The 21,851-nt window shown below is 31.3% G+C and overlaps 1 protein-coding gene across 5 annotated transcripts; it reads right to left on the bottom strand.

Annotated features, from left to right (window-relative positions):
- Window positions 1-2,205: 2,205 nt before the first annotated feature.
- TTLL4B (Tubulin tyrosine ligase-like 4B) lies at window positions 2,206-21,207 on the bottom strand. Of its 5 annotated transcripts, none has more exons than XM_065501718.1 (10): window positions 21,079-21,207; window positions 9,450-10,198; window positions 6,425-7,010; window positions 5,985-6,359; window positions 5,733-5,919; window positions 4,011-4,181; window positions 3,828-3,952; window positions 2,878-3,761; window positions 2,538-2,814; window positions 2,206-2,445 (listed from the first exon to the last, which is right to left on the bottom strand). In XM_065501718.1, the coding sequence occupies exons 2-9, from the start codon at window positions 10,161-10,163 to the stop codon at window positions 2,551-2,553; spliced, it is 3,306 nt and encodes a 1,101-aa protein (XP_065357790.1). In that variant the 5' UTR covers window positions 10,164-10,198; window positions 21,079-21,207; the 3' UTR covers window positions 2,206-2,445; window positions 2,538-2,550. The 5 variants fall into 5 exon arrangements, with proteins under 5 accessions (XP_065357790.1, XP_065357793.1, XP_065357789.1 ...); XM_065501721.1 differs by lacking the exon at window positions 21,079-21,207 and having other exon boundaries at window positions 6,425-6,496; window positions 6,551-7,010; window positions 9,450-10,250; XM_065501717.1 differs by lacking the exon at window positions 21,079-21,207 and having other exon boundaries at window positions 9,450-10,250.
- Between the last annotated feature and the right edge of the window lie 644 nt (window positions 21,208-21,851).

Below are 21,851 nucleotides of genomic sequence, written 5' to 3'. Positions count from 1 at the left end.
CTGCAGGATGCACTTGCTGATGAAACCAACAATACGATTTATTTTGAGCCACACACAAAATAGATAAGATATTGCAACACATGACAAAGTTATTCTGCTTATATAAAAATAAGTAACAGAAACATATCAAGACCACACAGGATAGTTGATGTCCTTTTCGAACTCATCAAATTGAAACATCATCATTACTTTTCTTATCACTGCAACTTGTAACATAAATAACTGTCATCATTAAAACTACCTACAACATAAGATATGTACATTAGTCTACAGCACTTACCACATGCAGTACTTGCTGGTACTAACTAAACTTAGAGCCCTTTTTCTTATTCTACAAGACACACACTGCGATACTTCATTAAGACACGTTAACGCCTGCCACTGGTTCATAACAAGTCACGTACACATACATAAGAAATAAATTACTCTATCTGTCGGCAAATTCTGCTTTCTTTTCAAACTATAAAAACAAACAAAAGATTTTTTCAGATTTTTGATAAGGCGAGAAAACAAACAATCCTTATTGTTCCGACACTAAAGAATGGATTTCAAGTAGTTGGCCATTTAATTATTTATAATGATCCTGATTATTGAAATTGATAGTTGAAGTTTTAAGAGTAACTATAAGTGTAATAAGTAGTATACATATGAACATAACGCAAAGAGCGTCAACTCAAAATTTTAAAATGTTCAGTAGAAGCAAAAAACAATTTTATTTTCAATACATTACAATGAAACAACTGTACGGATACAACTGAATTTTTTGGCGAAAGAGTAGAGTAGTAGTGGGTAGATATGACCACTGCACATCGATTTCTTGCAAAAAGTGAAAATTGAAAAATTTTGAGTTGACGATCTTTAGAGGAACCAGTGCGATATGAATATACAAAGATTGTAAAGTCGAATTACCACATAATCTATTACGTTATGTTTGAAAATCTAAGCTTTAGTTATTTTAAAATAGTAACAAAAGAAGGCTACCTTAAACAAGTATTTGCAAATTACATATTTGCAAAATATAGTGGCACCACATAGCTCTATTCTGGGGAGAGTAAAGAATTGGACAGGGCCTAATTTGGTTTTGGCAGGAATAGGGATCTTCGAGCGATATATAAACACAGTATTTGTATTTGCATCGAAAACAATTTCAATGTTTTCTCAGGTGCCAAAGAAGGTAAAGTAGTGGCGTTTTTGGAAGGAAATAAACCTCTTATTAATAAGTTTTAGAAATGGGAACACTGACTCTCAATTGATCAAAATCTTCCCAGGAAATCTAATATAAAAACTAAACAGAATAAAAACCATTCTAGAAAAATTACCATGTTTGTAAGAAATCAAACGAACTTCAGACCGTTACATTTGGAGTCAACTGTGCTTTATATATCGCTCCAAGATTCCTATTCCTGCCAAAACCAAAATAGGCCCTGTCCAATTATTTACTCTCCCCAGAATAGAGCTATGTGGTGCCGAACTCTTTGCAATACATATTAATCTCATAATTTCGGTCTCAAGTTAGTTTTGAGAAATGTGAACTACATCTCTGGACAAATTCTACTATCATGTTGGCCTTGCTACAAAAACATCACTCGCATTGGACTGCATTCGTCGCCAACAGAATCAAGTTCATAACAGATAAAGTTAGAAATCACAGATGACGTCATGACAATCTAGCCGATTTAGGTTCTCGTTGGTTAGAAATGATTTGTGGTGGCATGGAACAAAATGGTGAAGTTAGACCCATAAAAACTCATTTGAATCAAAACTCAGAAAATATTCTCTCTCGCTTCTTTCAATTGTCAGTCTTCACTACACAACTCTCATCGCTAAACGTATGTTAGTGATTTGTTGTCAAAAGCTATACATATTTCCCCGAACATTCCTTGTTTTCTAGTGGACAAGAGATTCGCAGGAAGAGTTCGTTACTAACATTTAACCCGTTTATAGATTCTGATGTCATCATGAGGATAAATGATGGACCTCCCGGATCTGAAATGATGAAGAACGATTCCCTAAGATTATACCCTGCTCAGGTCTTTTCAAGGTATTTTTTTTGAGGTATTCACTACCATGCTTTCAAGAATCGAAGCGTGTCTTTACTCAAGGCCTTTAAGCCCCATGATTGATAACCCCACTGAAATTTACGCTCTCACACCCGGAAATTTGGCATCCCATTGCCATGTCCTGTCCGTACAATAAAAACGTATCTTGTTCTTTACATTTATATATTTTTCTCTTTATTTTATTTATTTATACTTTAATTTTGTCTTCATCTTATATAATTCGGATAGAATTCAAATATTATAAAACTTCGCATTATACAATACATTATCTAGGGAGTAAGTAATACATATACGAGTACATACATATTATATATATATAGTAGTTCGCTACTTGTATTAAACATTATGAAACTTTAATTTCAGTCTTAGGTTTACCAGTAGATTCCTAAAAATACAAGAAATTCAAGCAATGTTATTTCAAGAAAATCGACGAATATTAAAATTTTCTTTTGTATTTCATAAAATTTTGAAACTCACATTACGTTATTGTTTAAATTTTGTTCGGATTCGAATTTGAAGTTTGCTTACTTTTGTTATACTTTGATTCGTCTAACAAATCATCAACAGAATTGAACATATAGTTTTGCATTTCGGTAGCAGCGGGAGTGCTATTGCTGTTTGGTTGGGATTCTTTTGTATTGTTACTAATGTCATCGGTATCGACGGACAATGGTGCCGATGAGTCATCAACAGCTGGCTCATCGGGTTTCTTAACGTGTAACAAGTCAATTTCTGTTAGAGCAACATTGGGTTCCTAAAACGATATTATGATGGTATTATTATTGGAAAATATGTACAAACAAATTAGTAATTTTACCTTTTCTAGAGCCGCATCTGCTACTTGCAAATGATAATTATCCGAACAATAACTTCTCAGCAGTTCAATACCCTTTTCGCGACAATTACCATAACGATTTTCCCACGCATCCATTAACCGATTATAGTAACGAGGGTGTTCTACAAATTTCAAATACTTATGTGTATCGGTTGTTGGAAATATACGTTCCATGGGACTGCAGCGATTTAGTTCATCTTCGGATACCAGCAAACAGCGTACATCATCCGGATTGAGGTTTTCCAAAATGGCATCTAAATATTCTTCACGATATTCTATAGAACGATTTGTAAAGTGATTATGTTTTCGTATTTCATCATTTCTGAGACAAGTAGTGAAAATGCGTTTATCATGGCAGAGTGGAGCTTTCAGCTTCAACGCCTCCAATATCTCTTTTTGATTTTTCTCATTCAGTTTCGGTGGCACCTGGTACAGGGCTGTGTTTAAAATCGACTGTATCAAAGGTCCCTTTACATGCAAGTCCAATGGCAATTCTGAATGTAATGAGGGCGATATATTGATTTCCAAAAGCCAGGGTATAAGATTTTCATCCAACAAAACATCAAAGCCAAACAATTCAAAACAGTTGTAGCGAAAATTTACATTCTGACGATATGTGCGATTAAGACCAGCTTCACCACTTATAATAGCTCTGATCACCAGATTACGTAGAGTGGCCCATAAGCGTTTAGTGTTGACACCACGTCCCTCCAGGCAACACCACAATGATTGTAGTGTCCATTTATGACCCTGGCAAGCATTGACATCTTCGTTTTTCGAATAGTTTTCCGAAAATTTATTTATACTATAATTTGTCAGATGCATGCAACGTTCATCAAGATTATTCAATCCAGAGCTATATTTAACTGGATTATCAACAATTAATAATTATATTATAATAAAATACATAAATATGGATTAATTTATCTTACCAGAAGCAAATCTTGCCAAACCATCTTTATACATATAAATACGCAAAGGATTTATAGAGGTCATAACCACATATATACGCATATCAAATTTGTTGTCATTTATTAACAATGGCCGTTCTATGTACCTGTAATTAGGATTTATGTTATTAAGGATTTTATTTAATATTTAAAGGTTTGGTTTACTTTTGCACTACTAATGGTCGGTCTTTGGGAAACTGGGACCATTTGTTTACAATACTTATACCAGTGCCTCTAGCACTAGCTGGCGGCTTAACAATCCACTTATTTTGTCTTGATGCATTTTTAGGCCAGACTTTCCTTAAGTCTTCTAAATCGTCGGGCATTATGTAAGATCTGAAAATATGAAAAAGTTTCATATACATACATATAATTAAAGTGGTCACTCTTTTCGTTAGTTAGACAACTAAATTACCAATAATATACAAAATATTTCAGAGCAATGTCGATTATGGATCCAAAAATAAACGATTTTCAATTTATAAACTCAAAAAATAGTAGTTTTTTGCTTCGGGCGAAAAGGTGACTTAAATCTTTTGTTATAAAAAAAAAAAAAATACAGAAAAATATAAAAGTATAACACTTTTATATTTTTCTGTAAGGTATCTTTGCGGAGAAAATTTTGGTAAACGCCCTTCGGAATTTGAACTATTTTTTTATCAAAATTTCAACTCTGGGCCACATGTTCTAAAATCCAAAAGCTGGGATCAAGTATTTTCCCAGCCCCAAAGAAAAATATTAACCCTATGGGCTAAATTTAAAAAAATAGCATTTTTGGGATCCAATTTTTAGGAATTCCGAAAAAATTTTTTGGTTGAGATAAGTTAATTTTTGGGTTTTTCTAGAACTAGCTGAAGGCTTTCCAAAAATATAAAAATCTTTGAAATCGGATGGGAAACAAAAAAGGTACCCTATTTTGAGCCTCATAGATCCGTCCCTGAAGCATTTGTAGTTTCCATTTTAATAACTTAAACTCGAATACTCCTTGTCTACGCCCACGTCAAATGTTATCCCGATCGGACCAGCCGTTTAGAAATGACAGATTTATTTCCAAAAAATGTTGATTCTGCCTCACTGTGCAACAGTTGAAAACGCCTGTTTAAACTAGTTATTTGTCATTTAATTGTTTTGCTGTATTTAATTAGTTTTTTCTTAAAAGTCGAATCTAAATAAGAAACGAATCTTTGGGATAATCCGACTATTCCGGCCGGGCTCTCACGAATTTTAATTGTCATCTTTGACCAATTTGATTGAATAACAAATTAAATCAAGACGACAGATTTTTAATTTTAGACGTTTCACTCTGTGCAAGAAGCGAGTTCGGAATTTACGACTACGATAATTTATGACCGATAATCATTTATCCTGCAATATCTAAGATTTTTGACAGTATAAGGAAGGAACAGAGTTTATTCAACTGTGAACAATTCTCATTGATTCATACAAATCAAATTTATAATCAACAATGTTGATAACACGCAATTATTGTTAACATTGAAGCTGCTAAAAGTTTTAGAAATAGAACATTCTAGTTTTGTCCGAATGAAACTGATGGAAGATGGCAGTATATAAAAATAGTGGCAGGTTGATTTTAATTCTGTTAGAATTAAAATCAACTGCATTCCCAGTACATTATAAACTGTGTAATATAAGTGTATGTACATTTGAATAAATAAAGAGTTGTTACAATTTTAAACTGCTTTTATTTGCAATCAAAAGTATCCGGTTTATTATAGGAAATAAACCACCGTTTTTAATAGGTAAATACGTAACCATAGTATAATACTGAGAAGTCTCCAGTATGTATACTGATTTAATCTTTGAAATAAGATGTATAATAATATAAGATAGTTTATAAAATATGTAAGTAAATTACTTTAAAATTACCTTTGCATAAATCCAAATTCTTTATTACCAAACTTTTTCATATTCTGTTGTATACTGCGCCACATGCTGTCCTTGCGTCCAATGCGAAAAGATCCGGGCATATGATTGTATTTCTGATGTGATCGTATCGTTCGAAAACCAGGACTCTTCATATGCTTTTCCCAAACAGCCATCCAGTCGGTGGTATCTATGAATAAAAACAAGCAAATTATTTTTACAAAAATTAAGAAACCACAAAACAGTTAGTCATACTTTTAATAATACGAAAGCCCGAATTTAGAACGACACGTTTAACTATTTTCGGCATAACCGGACTCAATTTCCATTTCAAGATCTTGTGTAGTTGTGGTGGCATGGTTGGACCAGATTCCGCATGGGAAGAAAAATTTAAGTACGGAGGCACATTTGGAAAGAGACTTGGCGATAATATACACTGGGGCGTTGGATATATGCAGGTCTCATTGGTAGTTTCATTATTTTGCTCAGCATTTTCCTCTTCTATGGCGGCTTGGTAACGTATGTTTTTACTTTGATGTGTTTCAGTGCCATCTTCGGCCAGATAAAACGGATCGCCGGTATATTCCTCTTCTGAGTCGCTATCCGTATATGTGTTTACGTCATCAATGGCTAAAAGAAAAACAAAACAAAAATGTTATTACAATATAATCTTGTATATGTTTAGACTCATTTACCCGCACATGGGTCATCATCTGCCAAACCATTACTATTGAGATGAGCCGCTGCCTCACTGCTGCAACTATTTGCTAAAGAAACACCAACATAATTACTATGACTTCCCAAATTTGTTTGTATCATACCGTGCATTTGACTATTATTACTGTTATTATTATTATTACTATTGCGTGCATCAGGTGTCAAGTAGTTTGCGGCATAAAAGCTCGCCTCATAAGCAGTGGCCGATGATTGTGGATTGGTCAAACCATTTTGTGTTAAAATCTGTTCTTTTTCTTCGTAGTGATGACCATTAAGCAGACTACTGGCATGGAATTGATTTACAATGATTTTCATATTATTCTTAGCGGATGATGAGGAGGTGTTTGTGAAACTGGTAGTATGTGCATTATTATTGGTATTATTGGAAGCAGAAGCAGCTATATTTTTTGTGGGACTGTTATTGCGTGCCACACTTGTTAACTGACCATTGTCAGCAATTGGCGATGAACTGTGACCTGTACGCTTGGCAGTTCGTGGACTGGGGTATTTCGCACCACTAGCCGTTTTAGATGGCATCTCTTCTCGTGGTCTCTTTAAATGCAACTTTAGTGAGTTAGTAAAGCAAAAAGGGGAAAGGAAGCGAAATGATGTGCAAACATATAAAAACATACATATGAATATTGTGATGAAGTTTGTTATTAACAAGTTGAAAGTTACAACGAAATTCATGTCACAATTTTTAACATTTTTTGCACTTGCAAACTTTTGCGCATACCCAAATGCAATGCATATTTACACAAGATTGTGAATTGGTCTAATGTGTAATGTTAAAAATGGTGACGTGAATTACCTTATTGTAATGTAAAATTGTTTAATTATTTTTTAATTAAGCAAATATTTAAAATACTTATAAATTAACAAATTTAAATAAGGTTTAGAATTATTTAAACTATGTTGTCACAAATTTACAATAAACAATGCTGCATGAAAGAGCTGAGAAACAATGATCCAATAATCAATCCATTTTGAATATCTGGAGATCTATAATCTATTAATTTCTAATTACTGTACGGATTTTAGTGGGTGCAGTACCTCCCATATAGATTAAGTAGTTATTTTCGAATATCTAGATACTTATAATTGCGATAGTCTTTAAACTTTGTAGAAATAAATGTCCTATCACTGCACGAAGTTTGTTTTGGATATGGTCGGGATCCCTCCTATACAAAGTAAATAGTTATCTAGAGAACTATAATCTCGAAAGTCTTTAATATTTATTCAAACCACTTTATTATTATTCTACAGAGATTGATTAAAAATGGGCGGAATCGTATTACTGGGCATACCGTCTTTCACACAAATATAATCAGGGTTATTCCTGTTCTCACTTTCACCATTCACCTTATTTTTGAAATCACAATTGCAACAATAGTATCTATTTTTTTCAGAATTTCTTATTAGAGATGTTTACACGTAATTTATTTAACCTTAATTATATAATTTTCGAAATTTTCAAAAATAGGGTGAATGGTGAAAGTTAAAACAGTAATAGCCATGAATATTTACAATCGAATATTTGAAGAACTATCTGATATTAATTTAGAATGAACAAAAAACGAGGTTTCTGAAATAACACCGTAATATGTATATCATGTTTGCAAATTACAAGCTAATGGAATATCTTTAACAACAATTTGGGAAGGGAAAATAAACTAAAATTCATTTAAAATTTTCCGTTTTTGTATTAAAAGCCTCCCGACTACTATTTGTTTCGATCGATGCAGAACGCTCTCTCTCTGGGATACACTTCTCTTCATAACAGAGTATCCGAATTTGGCTTGATTCATGTTTGGTCTCAAAAGATGAGCAGTTCTTTTGACGCGGAATCCATATGTTGTCAGAAAGAAGGGAAAAGGTCATAGTTATTCTTATTTGGATACTTTTATACAATTGCGAAATTAATAGACAGGCAGACATTTTTCGTTTCCTTTTTTCGTTCTTTTTCGCAGTGTGAATACTTACATTGTCAAATGCATTTGAACATTGATGTGTGAAAAATTATATGAAGCAACAACATGAAAACTGCGAAAAGTAGAAAAGAGAATCCAAAAATGTCTAGTACAGATAGTCGTGTACTACACACTCTACCTCTTCAACCCCTTGCCTACACACATTGACTGTCTGTCGTTCAATTTCTGCATTGTAAAAGAGAATGTTGTAAAATATGAAAGAACGACATTAAATGTACCTGTCACTTGCGATATGCAGTAACAGTTATTAAAAGTGATTTTTCAATCACAGGTATCGAAATATTGCTCATCTCTAATGTGTGTAAATTTAACTAGCACAGACATAAACCAACATTTTTAGCACAGCCAATTTTGATGTTAACAAAGAGCACTGTTAATCAATTGTATGTCTACAATATTTGGAATACTTTCAAAATAAGTAAGGAGTAGTAGTGGGATATCTGAAATAATGTTACATCCAAAAGTGCTAATACATATTTTTTTGGATTTGTGAAACAACACCTCATTCTTTAAAATATGCATAAAAGGCGTTAAAAATATTAAATTTTACTTTTTAAACAATCTTAGATTTTCTTGAAAATTTGTTTTTGTTGATATTCAGCAAACAAGCCCACATTGGTTTTTCACCATAATTTTAAGTTCTTCAGGACATGTATTTGTGGCGTTTTTATACTTCTTTTGCTCACTTTTTTGCTGGGTTATTATCGAATATTTATTAATTTATCTCGTTAAAAAAATTGTACTTGTATGTTTTTATTATATAGTAATACTAAGGTGAAAATGAAAGGTCTATTAGTTTTCATCAAAATTTAAACGGTGACTATAATTTCTCTAGATACAATTACAGAGACAAAACAGAACTCTAGATATTCTATGTTAAATTGCAATTGAATGGTATCGAAAATCCCTTTGACAACAGTTTTTTGATTTTACTTGAATTTTGTTTCTCGCTCAATCTCTCTCACAATTAACGCATAAACAGAAAATTCGGTAAAATAAGATTGTTACTCACCTGATTGCTGGCAGCAGACTCTGCTGTTGCCTCGGCTATCGATGCAGCAACACGTACTCGGGGTTTATTTTCATACGCTATGCTTTTCTTTCTACTACTTCCACTAACAATACTATTAGTAGCGCCGCCATTTATTTGACCTGCAGCAGTTGGGGCTGATGTTGATGATGACGTTGTTGTATTTCCAACATAGCTGTCTGCAACAGGGTTGTTATTGTTATTGACGTTATTGTTATGCTGATTGGTCACATGTGAGAATTTATTGGCACTAACATTGATCATTTCCAATTGGCAACCTTGGGGCGTATGAGCATGGTTATGTGAGCCGAGCAATTGCTGAGGAATATGTTTTTTGGCATACTTGGCATCTTTGTACATTTCCACTTCTTCACGCCACGATTCATGAAAATCTAAAATTTCTAAACCCTTTTTACTCGCACTACTGCTCCGATTGCTGGCAGCATTCTCTTTGGCATGTTGGTGATGGTGACTATGATGGTGGTGGTGATGATGACCATGACCATGGCCATGACTGTGATTTAAGGCATTTTGTACAAAAGATTGAGCTGCTCCCATGTTTGTAGTTGTTGCACCACTTCCAGTGCCGCTACCTTCTTTAAGAACAGAGGCAGACGATAGATTTTGCTGCTGTAGTTGTTGTTTCTGTGGCTGTTGCTGTTGTTGTAACATTCGTTTTTCGATTATGGGTGCCATATTTGCAATTTACTATTTACTTTTAATTTAGATTTCTGAAATTTAAATAGACGTTTCACACAATATATTTCTGGATGTATTTTTATTATTATTTTGTAATTTTCCCTTCATTAAATTGTAGCCTTTTCGATATTTTTATTTTTTTTTTTTTCAAATTTGTATCGTGTTTTCCAATTTAAATGTATTTATCCGTTGTGGCACAACTTAAAAGTTAAAAAATGCAACTGCAACTGAATTAATCTATTTTGAATGTGGCACAGACCCAAGTTTTTCACTTTTCTACTAAAGCTCTCTGTACAATTTGTTAGCGACAGTGTTATGCTGATAAAGAGCGAGCGAACGCATTGCTAGACATTTTGTTGTTATGTTCAGCCAAAATCAACAACAAAACGAAAAACAATTACTACAGCATCCATCAAACGATCGATGATCAATCCAATCCAATATTTTGATTTTGTTCTATTTTATTTTGAATTTTTCATTACTTTTTTATCTTTTAAGTGGTTGTGTATGAATGTATGACCACATGAGCATGAACATGCACATGTATTCACTTAATTCTCTCATCCCAAGGGTCATACAAGCATTAAACAAAAATACAATTGGTAAAAACAAATAAAATAATGAATGCATGAACAATGAATTAACAAACGTGCTGTTTTTTACTACAATTCATTTATAAGAAATATTTTCGATCAGTTATAAAGGCATGTACATATTTATGCACATATAAAAGAAATGTTAGAAATGATAATTAAAACTATTTCACTATTGGGTAATTCCATTTTATTCCGACCCAGGTTGGATTTTTGCCATTTTCGATTTTATTTACATTCATTATTTACATTCTACTCTTGGCTGCGCATTATATTTAAAGCCCTCTAAAGCTAGGTACTCTGTTCAAAATTTCGTGCGAAATGCTGTCAAACTACATATAAAATATTTGGAATGAAATATATGCGAAATAATTTCGCAAAAGCAGTACTCTGTTTTTATTGTGGAAAACATGTGAAATAAATCTGGTAACCTTATTTTTCCACACGAAATAACATACGCAGCACTTTTTTCGCACGAAATTAAAACCAACAGCTAGCTGTCAAACAGCATGTAAAATTTTTCGCATGAAAAAACCATAATTTTTCGCAAATATGAACAGAGTACTACGCTTAAAGTTGGACATCTCGGACATTTCTGTGAAAAATGAGCAATGTTTAGGATCGAATAATTAAAATTTACTTTTGGATTCAAAGATACATACTATATGCCAATTTTTATTTCTTTCCACATTAAAAACCTTATTTAAGTGGGCTATAAATGTACTAAAATTCACTTATTTTGTGTAATAAATTAAAAAAAAATAAAAATTTACATTTTTTTTTGGGTGAAAAAAATCGGTTAAAAAATATTTTTTTCGATTTGATCCATTGTAGGTCCGATTTACTTTATATACGGCGTTATATACGTCGTTGCAAAGGTCTTTGAAATATCTATCATTAGCTATCCATATTGTCTATATTAGAAACTTAGTAATTCAGTATAGATCAAAAATAAATCGAAAATTGAGGTTGTCCTGGTATCTCAGCCAATTGTGGGCTGATTTTCTCGATTTTTTAAATAGCAACCGAACCGGGTCTATAGCGGATATATTGATGTATAAATCATGTATGTAAGTTATTTGGGGGCTATAACGATCCAGAATATACATATCGCTCAACGCCATAACTCAAAATCCGGGTGTTTTGAACTAAGTAATACAAAATATGCACCGTTCTTTAGTCTTTCATATACACACAAAAAAATAATCGAGGCTATATTAACTAGGGATGCCAAACGGGACTGGGTTTTACAAATCCCGGGATTCGGGATTTTAGAAATGTAAATCCCGGGATCCCGGGATTTTTCGGGATTTCGGGATTTTTCGGGACTTTGGGATTTTAGTTAAACGTCAAAAACATCAAATTCAACAATAAAAACTATTATATCATTAATATATTTAAGTAAAAACATAACAAATCAAAAACTAATGCGTTAAATTAAAATAAAATGGTCCATGATTTCCCCTAGCTCCATACAATTGTCCCCCGGAGTACTGTTTGAGCAGTTATGCGGCAATCCTTATAAAATTTTGCACAAAATAAGTTGTAAATACTCTAAAATTATACTGTAAAGTACTGCGGAAATCGGGCTACATTTGCCCCTAGTCCCCTTTAGAAAATAACTTGAACATAAATTTCGTAAAAGTGTAAATTGTGTAAAAGCCTGTTAATGCAAGGGAGACGTGCTGCTCTCCGATTCAAATGAAAAAATCTGTCTGCGTTTGGATTTGAAGCGAGATTAGTATTATAAAAAATATGGTGAAATTTAGCTTTCTAAGTATTTTGGGTGCTTCAAAAATCTTCCTAAAATATCAAAAATCTCATAATATTTCGGGATTTGTTAATCCCGAAAAATCCCGGGATTCTTTTTCACAAATCACGGGATTCGGGAAATCCCGATCCCGAAAAATCCCGGGATTTTCGGGATCGGGATTTCGGGATTGGCATCCCTAATATTAACTAAGCTTAATTAGTTAATTTCTTTTTATATGAAAACTAAAAACTAAGTTTTATTATCTATGCCAATAGGTAATTCAAACAATACACTTTATCTAAAAACTATGTTAATATAACTATTGGAATTAGTTATTTGATGTTTGGTATCTTTTTCGATGTTGTTTTTGTTATTTTATTGTCAATTGAAAATATTTTTGGTGCAAAAGGGTATGTATGAAATTATCTAAAATTTTAGTTATATTAACTAAGAAACTTTGTAAATGCCCTTTGTTCTACCCTTGCGCTTAGTTAAATTTATACTATATTCTTAGGAAATATAACCTATGGATTTTTTTGTGTGTAGTTTTATCAATTTTCTAAAAAGTCAATTATATTTTGTATGAGAGTGTTTTATTGTTGTAAACGTCAACATTAAAATTCATGTTTTCTCGTATATTTGACAAGTAAAAATTTGGGTATATACAGATTAGAAAGATATTAACATCTACTATTAAAATCAGGTTTTATTTCTGAAATCGCATGATCAGTTGAAAATTTATTTAAGAAATAGTAAAACATAAAACATTCAATGCCGTTTTTCTCGAAACGACTATTTTTGAATTATGACGTTGTTGCAGCAAATGAGGATAAATACTTGTGGGGTCACAAATGAAAAATGTAGAAATTACAAACGGAATAACGAACTTGCCCTTGCCACTCTTGGTAAAGGGTAGTATACAAATCGGTACACGTCTAATGTGCCACATGTTTTTTCTTAAATTTATAAAATATTTCATTAAGTAAAATCATTTTATTTTAAGCTTTTATTTTAACCATCACCCAAAAAAAGTGAAACAAATAACAAACCATACAATTCATACTACATAAACTAATGCGTCACCAATGGGAGGTAACAATATGATTGACTGACAAGAAACTAATTGTTGCAGCGATCAAACGACAGGTAATTTCAACAAAAAAATATTTATGTACATTGTTGAAAATATTGTAATGGTAGCAATAAATAGAAAATCTCAATGCCAAAATTGTCTAACACTTTCTCATTCTATTTGTCGATTGATTACAATAATTTCTGTACCACGTTAAATGATCCGAAACTACTTCTGTTGCAGTGTCAGTGCAGGCATAAGGTGTTTACTGAGGAAAGAATGTTTTAAATTAAATAAAATGATTTTTTGCATAGGGTTCAAATATTTTGAAATGTTTAACTTATTGTAAGAGATATGTTTATGTTTTTTAGAATAACAAGATAAAAACAGTTAAAGAGATCTTAATACCCTTCACCAAATTATACTTTAAAATAAAAATTTAAAAAAAATTGTTTACATTTCTTTTTTTTCAATTTATTTGTGAAAAATATTTTATGCCAAAAAATTATTTTCAAAATTTGTGTGAAATGATAGCAAAGTTCTATGGTAAATTACAATTTTCCTATGGTGGAAAAATTTTATAATTTTGCTGTGCCAAATGAAATATATTTTGACTCAAATAAATTTTGACAATTGTCTAAAAAATTCAAAATACTTCACAACAAATTATGTAATTGTTTTTCACTATTTATTGAAGATTTATAAATTAAATACAAATAAATTAGAAAAATATTTTTTAGTTTTGTATATTTTATTATACCCTTCACCATGAGTGGCAAGGGTATATATAAGTTTGTCATTCCGTTTGTAATTTCTACATTTTTCATTTGCGACCCCACAAAGTATATATATTCTGAATCGTTATAGATAGCGGAGTCGATATAGCCATGTCCGTCTGTCGGTCTGTCCGTCTGTGTGTTGAAATCAACTTTCTGAAGCCCCCAAATAACTTACATACACGAATGATACATCAATATCTCCGAAATTCTTCCGGCTCGGTTGCTGTTCAAAATCGAGAAAATCGGTCCACAAATGGCTGAGATATAAGGAAAAAACCAGGACAACCTCGATTTTTTACCTATTTTTGACCCATATCTGGATTACTAAATCATTAATATAGACAATATGGATATCTAATGATAGATATTTCAAAGACCTGTAACGACGTATATAAGACCATAGTAAGTTGGACCTACAATGGGTCAAAATCGGAAAAAATATTTTTTAACCCGAATTTTTTTTTTTCAGCAAAATTTTTTTTCACTAAATATTAAAAATAAATTAAAAACTAAAAAAAATTTTTTTAAAATTAAAAAAAAAATTATTAAATTAAAAAAAAAAAATTTTAAATTTAAAAAAAAAAATTTTAAATAACAATTTTGAAAAAACAACTGGAAAAAAATTAAATTTTGTTTACCTAAATATTTAAAATTTTTATTTTAAAGTATGTATATTTTGGTGAAGGGTATATAAAATTCGGCACAGCCGAATATAGCTCTCTTACTTGTTTTTGTTCACCTCATATCTATCAAAAATTTACTAAAAAAATTCGGGTTAAAAATTATTTTTACCGATTTTGATCCATTGTATGTCAGGCATATACATATGTATGTACGTCGTTGCAAAGGCTTTTGAAATTTCTATCATTAAATATTAATGACTTAGTAATCCAGATACATATATGTATGTAGATATAGTAATCAGGCATTTTTGGGCCGATTTTCCCGATTTTAAATGGCGGATATATTGATGTATGTACATTAGGTATATAACTAATTTTGGTGGCATACCACCACGTGATGACCAATGTTGTACTAGTAATGAAAATAATTTTTTAAGGTCATTTGGAATCAAAAACATCACGCCCCCCAACACCAATTTCTAAGATAAACTAAATTTTTTTTTCTTTGAAAAATTATATAAATAATTTCATTTTTTTTGCAAGTATGAGGGATACGTCCTTTATTGAAAAATTATCTTTTGAAGTACGGCCGCAGTTATTATTAAAAAAAATATATTGGCGCATATTCATAAACGATCACCAAGTGTTGACTTTTTTAAGTACCTATTTAAGTTATTCACAATTGGTTACTTTCAGCACAATTAGTTAGCACTTAATCATGGGTAAAGTTGTAACTAAATGCCAACTAACTAATACATTCAAAAAAACAGCTGATTGATTTCATTTTAATACATCTATACGAAAAGAAAATAATCTAGATATGTGTTTTTTTTTTTTTTTTTTGTCAACAACATTCTATTGAAAAATTTAATTTTACATGCCCTTATTTAATTGTTTTACATACATACTATAACTATACATTTTGTATGTACTTTTTAAAGAATTAATTACAGTATACATATATCGATCAAAATATTATCGACATTTTGTTTTCTCTACATATCAAAGCAGTAACTAATTTAGTTATGAATTGTGAATAAGATCTACAACTATCTATGAACTATTTTTTAGTTTCTGTTTTACTAGTTCCGACTTTAGTTATGATTTATGAATATGCGCCATTGTTTTTCAAAATAATTGAAAAAATTTAATGAAAAATATTTAAACAACCGCGAAATAATAATACCGTGGTTTTTCATATTTTTTAATGCTCTATTTGACTACGCTATGCCAATTTGCATATTTGCAAAAAATGTCAAAAGTTATATACCTAATGTACATACAGTGGTGGCCAGGAATTTAAGACAAAAATTGTTTGCTAAATTCCACGTGATTGTCAATTATTTTTTCAAATATTTCCACAAATATGTATGCATGAGGACTGTTTTAACACACAAGTGTGTTTTATTCGACTGTGTCAATTCATACATATTCACCACGAACACATACAATTTTTCTACAACTTGACCAAAAAATTTTTTTTTACATAAACATATTTTCTCACATTTATATCATTATATTTTTATTATTATAAAATATTCGGACCATATTTCGTATTTTTAGTTCCATTAGTTTCGGTCATATCATGTTATTAACAGCGGATGTTCGCTGAGGTGGGTCAACGTATTTCCACATATCTTTGTCCATATATGTTTTACCGATTTTTCCAAACATTTTTCAGAAACTAGAAACATTAATAATAAATTTCATACCCTTAGAGGTCTTTTTATTTTGGCTCTATCGCACTTAAAATTCAGTTGATGAAAAAAATTCAAGTATTTGTCTTAACTGTACATACATATGTAGTATGTACAGTGGTGGCCACCAATTTAAGACAAATACTTGAATTTTTTTCATCAACTGAATTTTAAGTGCGATAGAGCCAAAATAAAAAGACGTGCGATAGAGCCAAAATAAAAGGACCTCTAAGGGTATGAAATTTATTATTAATGTTTCTAGTTTCTGAAAAATGTTTGGAAAAATCGGTAAAACATATATGGACAAAGATATGTGGAAATACGTTGACCTACTCAGCGAACATCCGCTATTAATAACATGATATGGCCGAAACTAATTGAACTAAAAATTCGAAATTTGGTCCGAATATTTTATAATAATAAAATTATAATGATATAAATGTGAGAAAATATGTTTATTTAAAAAAAAAAATTGTTGGTCAAGTTGTAGAAAAATTGTATTAAATTCCTGGTCACCACTGTATGTAAGTTATTTAGGGGCTTAAGAAAGTTGGTTTCAACATACAGACGTATGTACATAAGGGCATTGCTATATTGATTCCGCTAGAAATTACAAACGAAATGACAAACTTGTATGTATTAGACCCTTGAAGAGTATGCAAAAGTTAATACATATTTAGATTTTGTGTCAAACATCATTAAACTTATATTCATTAGGGAAGTGCGACATACTGTTTAATCAATTACATAATCGGATAATCAATTAATTGATTAATTTGAATTATGATTTTTCAAATTTGAATATTTTTGTCATATGTATATGAATACAAATACATAGATCGGAAACTCTCCTGTCAAAGACCTAACTCAGTTGTAAAAAACCTAAGTTAGGAGAATGTATTATTAAAAAAAACTATGGGAGAGTTTCGATCTATGTGTATTTATTCCTTCTGCCTACATTTGTCTTCGTTGCACTTACCCACTTACACATCTATTTTTTATACACACAGATAATTTTGCTAAATACGAGTATGTTTGTGAATGAGTTTCTTTGTTGGTTTTTGACATTGAAATTTGTAAATAAATTTTTTTTTATTTTCAGTTTACTATTTTACCAAATTTTTGTTTTAGTTTTGGTAATTTTAGAAAAAACGTACTTGAATTGTTTTTCTAAACAATTCATTAATGTTTAATATTGAAATATCCAATAAACAAAGAGAAATTTCTAAGCCGCTAACATACATAGAATAATACCATATGTATATAATGACGAAATTAATCAGAGAGGCAAATACCCATAGATAAATATACATACATATGTATGTAGATCGGAAACTAGAAAAACTCAAAATCTGAATTAGTATACAATAAAAATTAAACATATCTAAACATTCAAAATCTCTAAAAATTGGATATATTTCATGTAATATACCCAAATTTTGTGGAAATCCCTCCCCAAGAATTCTATCCAAAAATTAATCAAATTACCGCATTCGTGATCGAATGAGCTATCGCATCGGAAAATGATTTCGATATCGAAATTATGATAAAATGTACTAAATTTTTTGCTCGATATCGAATGCCATAATCTCAAATAAGAAAATTACGATAAATTTTACTTGCTATCGTCCCCTTAATAAAACAATAGGTGTGTTCGCGAACTTTCCAGTAAAAAATATCTAGTAACTTTATTTTAGAGAGTAAAAATAAATTACTCTCAATCTGAAAAATTACAAAAAAAAAAGTACGCGAACAACAATTTGTAAAATAAGTTGTATTTTATTATAAATCAATTCAAAACTATTGTTTTGTGTTATTTTACTTCTTTTCTTTGCAAAACTTGTAAATTGTATTCATTTCCAACATTTTAATTGTTTGCTCTCTCGTTACAAGTTTTTAAAAGTAAACGAACGGAATTCCGTAACTTCCAGTGATAATTTGTACAAATTTTTTCTCGATTTTAAATAGTAACAGAGCCGGGAGACTTCCCGATATACTGATGTATCAATCATGCATTAAACACATTCAAGACAGCAGGCTACGAACTTCAATCTGTCAAAAATAAAATGCACACGTTTATATGGAGACGATTATTTTAACGACAGCACAGCTACACGGCCACACGACTACTCATGCCGATGTAGCCGAATTAGGCTAATTTCTATTTTTGTCAACTACAAAACAGAAATAGTGTTGCTAATATAATAAAAAATGTAAATCAAATTAGTGCTTAAAAAAATATATTTTTTTACTTAATTAAGAGAAGTTTCTGATAACCATATTGAAATAAATTAATAACAGGTACATAATTAATTATAACCATATATATATTTTTACTCAAAATAATTGTTTCAGTCTTAATTACTTTGGAATTTTGTACGGTTATTTTTTATTAAAGTGGCACCACTGAATTATTAATCAGCTGTTTACTTTGTAGCTGTCGTCTTTAAAATAATTCAGTAGCTGCCACACGACTACAACTGTAACCAGCAGAATTTGTGTTCGTGTAGTCGTGTAGCCTGTTGTCTTGAATGTGTTTAATGCATCATGTTTGTAAGTTATTTGTAAGTTATACGGAAAGTTGATTTCAACATACAGACGGACATGGCTATATCGACTCATGCCAAGTGGTTCGGTGGTTCACCTGGTACATAAATTTGCCTTGGCAAAGCGTATTTAATAAGTTGACAGCAGTGGCGAATTGAAATACATACAGGCGAATTAACTTATTTCTATATGTGTAGTTTGAAATTTATGCGTGCTATTTCTAAAGTCAGCTGTGCTACCGATGACACCAAGGCGTATTTAACAAGGTGACAGCAGTGGCCAAAGTAAATTAATAAAGTAGACTCAGTAGAACAGCTGACTATTTTTTTTACTTTGGTCTGAACTTTCAATTCACTTGTGGTTGTTGTGGCGAAAAATACAACAAGCCCAAAAGCAAAAACAACAACAGGCAACTTTGACAGCTCAGACCTTAAACCAAAAACAAAATTGCTTGTGGTTTTTGTAAATGTTGTATTTGTTGTAGTACTGTCGCTACTTTATTAATTTACTTTGGCAGTGGCGAATTGAAATAAATACAGGCGAATTCACTTATTTTTTATATATAGAGTTTGACATACGGGCGTACGGGCGAATATTTTTTATATATGTAGTTTGACATTTGTGCGTGCTATTTCTATAATCAGCTGTGCTGCCGATGGCACCTTATTAAATGCACCTTGGATGACACTTTATTACAAGGCGTATTTAACAAGGTGACAGCAGTGGCGAATTGAAATAAATACAGGCGAATTCACTTATTTTTTATCTATAGAGTTTGACATACGGACGTACGGGCGAATATTTTTTATATATGTAGTTTGACATTTGTGCGTGCTATTTTTATAATCAGCTGTGCTGCCAATGGCACCTTATTAAATGCTCCTTGCTTTATTAAATGCACATTGATACATTGCAATCCAAAGCGAATTTAATATTAAGTGGTGTCGACAGCACAGCTAAAGGCGAATTTATAGAAGGTGACCTAAGAAGAACAGCTGATTATATTTTTTATTCAGTTGCTAAGACAATTGAACTGTCAATTCACTTGTGGTTGTTGTGGCGAAAAATACAACAAACCCGAAAGCAAAAACAACAACAGGCAACTTTGACAGTTCACTTATCTTTTAACAAAAACAAAGTACCTGTTGTTTTTGTACATGTTGTAGTTCTGTCGTCACCTTCTATAGATTCGCCTGGGCACAGCTGATTACTTTTCTCATTATGTAGTTGTTTAGAAGTTTTTGCTTTCAAATTTACTAGTGCAAGGCGTATTAACAAGGTGAGTGCATAAAATCAGCTGTTTCTTAATTTGCTGTGGTTTTATGTACACTATATGTCAAACTTTGTTTATGTTTACATTTGTTATTGTAAATAACATAGTAATATTTTAATTCGCCTTGATTTTGACATTTACCGTACATTTTAACAAAAACAAATTGCCTGTTGTTTTTGCATTGTTGTATTTGTTGCCGGGACGCACTCACCTTGTAAATACGCCTTGTACTAGTGTTTGTTGCGGAGAAAACTACTGCAAATGTAAAAGAAACAAAAACAACTGTCCGACTTTGACAGCTCAAACAACATTAAGAAATTGCAAGTGGTTTTTGTAAATATTGTAGAATCGACACCACCTTATAACAAATTTAACTTGATTCCAATCCATTCTCATGAATTAAATTTTTGTTTCTCAGTTCCCTGTCACCTATGGCCACTAATATGCAACTTTTATTAATTATTATATATTTTTTGTAATTATATATATTCACCACTTATTTATGCTCTTTCATTTTGTAGATTTTATGAATGAAAATTAACTTTGTTTAAATTATTACAGATATATTTACTAACGTCTTATTGTAGTATCACCACTAAAAACAGCCTTCTTTTATTTGCTCAAGCCACGCGTTCCAATTTCTCTTTCCATTTTTTTCAATTATCCTTTACCGATTTTGCAACATCACAGCTGTTCGGTTAAAATGACAACTGCTAGTTCACCTAACAAACCCTGAAAACAATATTCATAGCTGCCAGATTAATTTCGGAAAAAAAACCTTAAATATTCCAATAAAAAAGAAAAAAATCGTCATTTCGAAATGACGGAAAATTGAAAAGGTCATACTTCTAATAGTAGTTTTAAATTTATATTAAAAAAGTAAAAATATAAAGTAAAGCTCCCAGTATTTTATAAATAAATATCTTCTTTACATACTATATTTATTATTTCTGACAAAGAAAAACAAGAAGGGAAGTGTCTCATTTTTTCTACAACAACTTCTCTCTCTTCTCACATACAAGCAAAGTAAATTAATAAATTAGACTCAGTAGAAAAGCTGACTATTTTTTTTTATTCAGTCTGAACCAAGGCGTATTTAACAAGGTGACAGCAGTGGCGAATTGAAATAAATACAGGCGAATTCACTTATTTTTTATATATAGAGTTTGACATACGGGCGTACGGGCGGATATTTTTTATATATGTAGTTTGACATTTGTGCGTGCTATTTCTATAATCAGCTGTGCTGCCGATGGCACCTTATTAAATGCACCTTGGTCTGAACTGTCAATTCACTTGTGGTTGTTGTGGCGAAAAATACAACAAGCCCAAAAGCAAAAACAACAAC

This window comes from Calliphora vicina, chromosome 2, assembly GCF_958450345.1.
Source record: "Calliphora vicina chromosome 2, idCalVici1.1, whole genome shotgun sequence".
Taxonomy (NCBI): domain Eukaryota; kingdom Metazoa; phylum Arthropoda; class Insecta; order Diptera; family Calliphoridae; genus Calliphora; species Calliphora vicina.
Note: the sequence above shows the minus strand (reverse complement) of the source record. Positions and strands in the feature narration are given on the sequence as shown.

What these genes read in the sequence shown, in the direction of transcription:
- TTLL4B (XM_065501718.1), bottom strand. Translation starts at nt 10,163, where the DNA reads ATGGCACCCATAATCGAAAAACGAATGTTACAACAACAGCAACAGCCA. An exon ending in GAATTTGGATTTATGCAAAG is followed by an intron (nt 4,182 to 5,732) that starts GTAATTTTAAAG and finishes TCATATTTTCAG; the next exon opens with ATCTTACATAATGCCCGACG. An exon ending in CGACCATTAGTAGTGCAAAA is followed by an intron (nt 3,953 to 4,010) that starts GTAAACCAAACC and finishes TCCTAATTACAG; the next exon opens with GTACATAGAACGGCCATTGT.